At 60.2% G+C, this 6,219-nt stretch overlaps 1 protein-coding gene across 1 annotated transcript in view; it reads right to left on the minus strand.

The window, feature by feature from the left end:
* Positions 1–336: 336 nt before the first annotated feature.
* Positions 337–6,219, minus strand: part of SEZ6L (seizure related 6 homolog like) — a 21,168-nt gene continuing 15,285 nt past the window's right edge. Inside the window, exons 13-17 of the mRNA XM_019539369.1 lie at positions 4,863–5,057; positions 4,009–4,041; positions 3,469–3,583; positions 3,248–3,350; positions 337–2,245 (exon numbers count right to left, since the gene is read on the minus strand). Of these exons, the coding sequence (XP_019394914.1) occupies positions 2,216–2,245; positions 3,248–3,350; positions 3,469–3,583; positions 4,009–4,041; positions 4,863–5,057 (476 nt within the window). The 3' untranslated portion in view covers positions 337–2,215. The remainder of the gene's footprint in view (positions 2,246–3,247; positions 3,351–3,468; positions 3,584–4,008; positions 4,042–4,862; positions 5,058–6,219) is intronic.

Raw genomic sequence — 6,219 nt, forward strand, 5'->3', positions numbered from 1 at the left:
CGGTGACAAGTTGCCTGGAGGAAGAAACCCCCCCCCGGTTTAAATATCAGATGCAGAGCGAATCTTCTGCACCACTCGGCGTCCAGTCCAGAAGCCGGACTGAACCAAGCTCATCAAAATTCAGAGGATGTAATTGTCTGAAATGCATGTGCGTGCGTGCGTGCAATTGTCTGAATTGTGCACGTGTGTGTGTGTACGCAGGTGTGCAGAGCTGCCGTGACCCACTAATCCCATGGCAGCTGGCGTGCAAGGCGTGCACATCTCCGGGACCTGATTGGATTGTCAACCGTTTTAAAACACAGCATCATCGGTATTAAGCGGAGCTTCCCACGGAAGTACCGTATCATTGTTCAAAAATATTTAATCCCAACAATTTTCACATTGTTCTTATAAAAACAGACAGGGATGAAGGGAAATGAAATGCCAGGTACATTTTTTTGGCACGTTTTGTTTGTTTCTCTTGTGTCTTAAACCTTTACAAATTACAAATACACATTCATTTGTTTTTCTTTTTTTTTTTTTTTTCTTTTTTAAAAGGAAAAAAAAGCCTAAATGTCTCAACTGTACAACTGCAGAGATGCACTAACCTTCTCTAAACTAAAAGGGGCTGGAAAACATGGGCATGGTTACACTTGCCAATCTACAAAGACGGAAGAAAGACGCCAGCAGCCAGGGAAGCCCCCACAGCTTCGGGCCCGTCCAGGCCTCGCCGCCAGGGACTGTCCCGAAGGCCGACGTGGCGAAGGGGGAGATTGGGACGGCACCGTCTGGGGGGCTCTGTTTGCCGCGGAGGGACAGCGGCTCAGCTGTCGGGTCGCTGTTTGACGCGAACACGTTACCTTCCAAAACCAAAGGATCACAAATGCGGCGCGGCAGGCAATATCAGACCAGGATGGGGAGGGCTGCATGGGGCTGCGTTCTGCTTTGCTCCCCCCGTGCCATGGTCCAGGGATGCCGGCTAGCTGGCCGTCGTCCCCAGACACGCTTTCCGGGCCCCGCTCTGCGCCCTCCCCCAGGCTGGCTTTGCCTTGCAAGTGGCGTGCATCTCGAGGTGCCTTCCCCTCCGCCGTGCAGGGCCAGACGGTGCTTCTCGGGCAGTTTCCCTGCCCCGCGGGGGTAAGACCGGAACGGGGCACGTCGGGGCTGCCACGCGGCCCTGCCACGCTGCTGGGAGTGAACCGCACCCACGCCCCCCACCTATCTCCTCATCTGCTCTCGGAGGACGGTCTCTTTCTGTGCTCATCTGCTATTCCCGCAGCGGCTAGTCCGGAAGATGAGGGCTGCCATTTCGTTGGATCCCATATTCCAGCACTACAACCCTGAGATACTAGACCTGGGCAAAGGGCGAGCTTGGGCTTTGGGGGAGACTCGGGTTCTCCTCGCAATGGCCACAATACATGTTATCACAGAAAAATAACAGGGGGAAGCAGAGACATGCAGGCTGTTTCACTCTTGGCGTAGCAGGGGCGCTGTCCTGGAAGATCCTACCCATCTCCCCAGACAGTGCCGCCGAGGGCACGAGACGCAGGCCGGGGGGATGCTGGCTGCACCAGTTAATGCTTCTCGGTAGTCCTGACAAGGTCTCTTACGTGCCCCTCCAAGACTGAAAACCAACCGGGAGCGCTGGGTAGCTTCGGCCGCTGTCTCCCCTTCCTCCCCACACACCTGAGAGCAGGACCTCTGGACCTCGCAGGCGGCTTTCCTGAGACGGGCTCCAGCTTGTGGGGAAGCAGCCGCCACCTTCGCTGACCGCTGCTCCGACGCGCGCGCAGCCCGGGGCCCCGATCGAGCGCTTGGAGAACCGGGCCAGGATGGAGACGCCCAGCCAGGCTACCAGTGGCTTAGGCGAGGGAGCTGAGACAGCTCCCGGCAATTCGTCGCGGGCTCCTTTTCACAACGCAATCCCGGGGCAGAGGTGGAGGCTGCATCGCTGGCTCCCTGCACCTCCCCGACCTCAGGAGACCTCTGCACCGTTGTCGGAGCGGAGCTGAGCACAGGCGGGGAGCCCCGCCCGGCAGGAACACTGTCAACACACCTATCTCCATTTAAACAGAATAAATACAGTGAAGAAAACAGTAAAACCTTCAATAAAGAGGCAAAAAGGAAAGACAACAGTAGGTCCAGGGGTCCGATGAAACTCCACGTAGTCTCTGGATTAGTTACTGAGGAAGGTCTATCAGCGTCAGTCACGTTCGCGTCTCGGGACTGTCTGTCCTTATATCGACACTTCATACTCTCTTGTTTCCTAAAAGGAAGAGAAGACGCGTTGAAAGGAGGGGCTGGGCTTGCTCTGAGGTCAACCCGCCCGAGTCCAGCCTGGGGTGAGACCAGGCCTTGCTGACCTTCGGGGCCTGTCAACACGAGATACTTTGGCTAGGGACAGAAGTGATGCATACCCCGGTTTAAGTGGTCAGGAACCGGTTTAACCTGTAATGGAACAGAAGCTCTGTGTGCGTAAACCACCTGAAACTGGTTTAAGATAAACCTGGCTGAGCCTTAACCGATTTGGGTCAAACTAGTTTATGAAACTTCTGTCCCAGACCCCTGGGCCGGTTTCAGTAGCACGAGGACGTCCTTTGTCACCCAGGGAAAATTAAAGCGTGGCGCTCGTGGCGGAAGTGGAGAGTTCAGCCAGATTCGCCGAGGGATGGGACTCGCGCTTGGAGGCAAGGGGCATCGGTCGCTATTGAGCACGGGAGCGAGGGGCACGGCCTCGGCAGCTGAACTTCCCAGGCCTTAAATGCTGGAGGCTGCGAGGCAGAGAGGAATGGGGGCAGACCCCTGGCCAGACCCAGCCTCTCTCTCTTCCAGCCTCCACAGGAGACGGGGCAAGACGGGCCTGGGATCCGACTCCGTGCGTGACAGTAATAATAGCCGTATGGTCTTAAAACTGCACAGGTTCACGGTGCAACGCTTTGATTTCCACTCCAGAGCATCCCTGCTAGGCCACCCATCAATTTAACTGCACAAGGTCGATTAAACCAAGGTAGTTTTTCACGCAGGCTCCAGACAACTGGGAGAGCAGCAACAACCCCACAAGCTTTCAAACAAGGAGTCTGCTCCAGACGCCGTCGCGGGTTGCACTGCGGGTCCCACTCCCACCCTGACCACTGCTTCTACGCAGAGCAGGGACGCATCTTATTTGGGGCAAGCCACGGATCGGCCGTGCCGGCCTTCGAGCCAAGGGAAACGAGCCCTTCGCCGCGGAGCTAGCGCCGGGCCCGGAGCAAGAGGCCGACTCGCTCACCCCTGTCTCGTAGATCGGGTTGTCGAACTCGGTCTCGACGGTGATCTGGCTGTACGGGTGGGAGTACATGAGGGGCAGGCGCAAGCTGGAGTAGTACCGACACCTGCGGAGAGACGAGAGCGGGAAGCCTCTGCCTCGAGCCACCCCGGCGCTCAAGGAAAGGGAGTCAAAATGCAAGAAGCAGCCCCTGACCCCCCAGTCCAGCCAGTGCCCCAGCCTACCTGGTGATATAGATGTATGCTCCTCCCAGCAGCAAGGAGATGATGAGCACTGGGATGAAGATGGCCAGTGCCATGTTTCCCCCCTCAAGCGACGTCTCTGCCGCAGCTTCTGCTACTAAAAATGGAAAATGTGCCAAGAAGTTGCTCCTTCTCCCCTCCCCGGTCCCCGTGGCACTGCCCCAGAGTGATGCTGCTTCGGCCTCTAACCGCTATCCCCCCAGCCCAGCTGCTGTATCACGAGCGTGCGGGCAACGGATGGAGAGACCTGCCCCCCGCCCAGGGCCTGCCTGGGGAGGCCGAGAGACGAGGGGGTGCCTTGCTTTGGGGCGCTTGGCCCCGCCGGGGTTGCAGACTCGGGGCTTCCTACTGGGCCCCGCAGCAAAGGGGACCGACTGCCTGCCCTAAGAGCCTCAGACTGGACCCCTCGTGCCCTGTAGCGCGGAATTTTCTTGCCCCGGAAAGTTTCCACGTCAAGAAGCCCCCGCCCGCGGGCAGAGCGCGGCATCCCCGCTGACCCTCCCGCGTGGGCATCTCACTCACCTTCCAGCGCGTGCTCGAATGTGTCTCGATTCACTGGAAGAGAAAGGGGGGCCGTCGATACGTGCTGGATGGTCGAGGCGGCATGGGAAACCCCCCCTCCTCCGGATGCCAGCACCCCGGGCCAGGGAAGCCCCTTCCCTCCCCATGCAGCGGTCCCAGGGACGCCTCCCGACCCTGCTGCCTCCCCTCCAGCAGCAGCTGGTCTCGTGAGGCGCTTGCACACAATGTGTGTGGTTTAGATAGACTGCAAAACAGCACCAGAACGGGGCCAGGAGCCCACGTGCACGATCAGAGAGCGACGTGGCTGTCAGCCCTGTCTCGTGTCCACAGCTTCCCTCCCTGGACCTGCCCTGCCCCCGGCCCCAGGGACCTTGCGGCTCATCCTGGGCAACGCAAAGAGAGATTTCACTCCTACTTCCGCTGCCTTGGTTCCCCGCATCCTCCGCGCAGCCCCCGCTCAGACCTGACCCCTCCAGCACCGGGGCCGTTGGAGACGTGTCAAACGCCAAAGAAACGGGGAGCTCAGGATTTGGGGTGGAATCGCAGGAAGCTGAAGCTGCTCTTGCTTGCTAGGCCCTGGCTGCACGAGCCCCTTCGCAGCTTGCAGCACAGCTCTCGGAGGTGCTAAGACGCCTCCTTCCCCTCGCCTGGGGGGGAGAGCCCATCAGAGGGAAAACCCACGCGGTATCACGGCTCCGCTGTGCAGGCTTGGCCTCCGGGCTGAGCGCCGGCACGCGGGGAGGGAGGCTGCTGCCTGCCTTGTTTCAAAGAGATTATCGACATGGGCCCAGGCTGGGGTGGGAGTGGGGGCGGTTGGGGCCCCGGGGCCTCCAGCCCCCTCCAGCGCCGGGTACCTTTGCAGATGGGGAGCGGCCCGCTCCAGTGGGACGGCTGGCCCAGGATGCACTTGATGGTCACCTCTCCCATGAGCTCGAAGCCTTCGTAGCACATGAAGGTCAGCGACTCTCCCGGCAAGTACAGGCGCTTGTACAGGATTTGGTAGCCGTTTTCCGGTAAGCCTGGGTTGTCGCAGGCCAGGGACTCCTCAGCTGCAAGAGAAACGCGTCCCCATGCGCCTTCGCCCAGTCCTACCCGCTCCGCCGCCCACCCCGCGCTCGGGGAGGCCAGCAGCCACGCTCGTTACCGGGTTTGTTCCCCCCACCCAATTTGCACCAGCTCCCGGAGCGGCAGCGCGCCGGTCTGTTCATCCACCATGGCGCGCGCGCTCCGAACGCCGTGGCACGCGGCCGCCGGCCGCCGGCGCCTGCTTTATTCCCGCGAGGAAGAGCAGCGCGTCGGAGGACCGAAACCACAGAGCGGCAGGGCTGGGGGGGACCTGCACGGCTCACCTGGTGCAACCCAGCCGGGGCAACACGTCCCCCAAGCAGCCCGCGTTGCTGCTCTTCCCCCAGTCCCAGCTGCCCTTCCCCTGCGCGGTGCGGGGCATCCTGCCGGCACGGCGCAGGGGCCGGGGGAGCGGGTTCGGAGCAACCAGACCCAGAGCCAGCCGCTGCGGCCTGTGCCGGGGAGGAGGGGGCAGCGAAGGCGCCGGCTGTGTCCCAGAGCAATTACCCCTTGGTGGCACCAGCTGATTGCTTATTAGCAGGGAGAGTGGGGAGGATCTTCCACCCCTTAATCACAGGGCAGGGAGAGAATAGCTATGATCCCTTCTGGTGCCAGGACGGCCACCCCCTGGGGCAGCCCGAGTCGCAGAGGCAGCGCCCAGCCCCGGGGCTCGTCATCACCCCCACGAGCTTTGCTATGGCCCCAAAAGCCCCAGCTTCTGCCAGGAGCCCCGTGCTTCTGGAAGAGCCTCGGCTTCCCTTGCTATCGGGGGTGCAGAGAAACACGAGGCTCCAAACAAGGCTGGATTTGTTTTGAGTAAACCTCGGGGTTTCATCGTTTTCAGCCAGAATCGTGGCACATGGAAGAGCCAGCCCGTGGCAGCGCTTTGCTTTTGAAGCACAGCTGCCTCCCTTGAAAAAGTCTCCCGATGCCTGACGAAGGGTGTTTGTGCCTGAAGCCTTGCAAATAACAGGTTTCTCCAACTGTTTATAGTTTCATAGTTTCCAGGGTGGGAAGGGACCTGAGCAGATCATCGAGTCCGACCCCCTGCCATGGCAGGAAAGGGTACTGGGGTCAAATGACCCCAGCAAGATGTTCATCCAGCCTCCTCTTAAACACCCCCAGGGTAGGAGCCAGCACCACTTC

The sequence above is a fragment of the Crocodylus porosus genome, unplaced genomic scaffold (genome assembly GCF_001723895.1).
Source record: "Crocodylus porosus isolate Cpor-Errol unplaced genomic scaffold, CroPor_comp1, whole genome shotgun sequence".
NCBI lineage: Eukaryota > Metazoa > Chordata > Crocodylia > Crocodylidae > Crocodylus > Crocodylus porosus.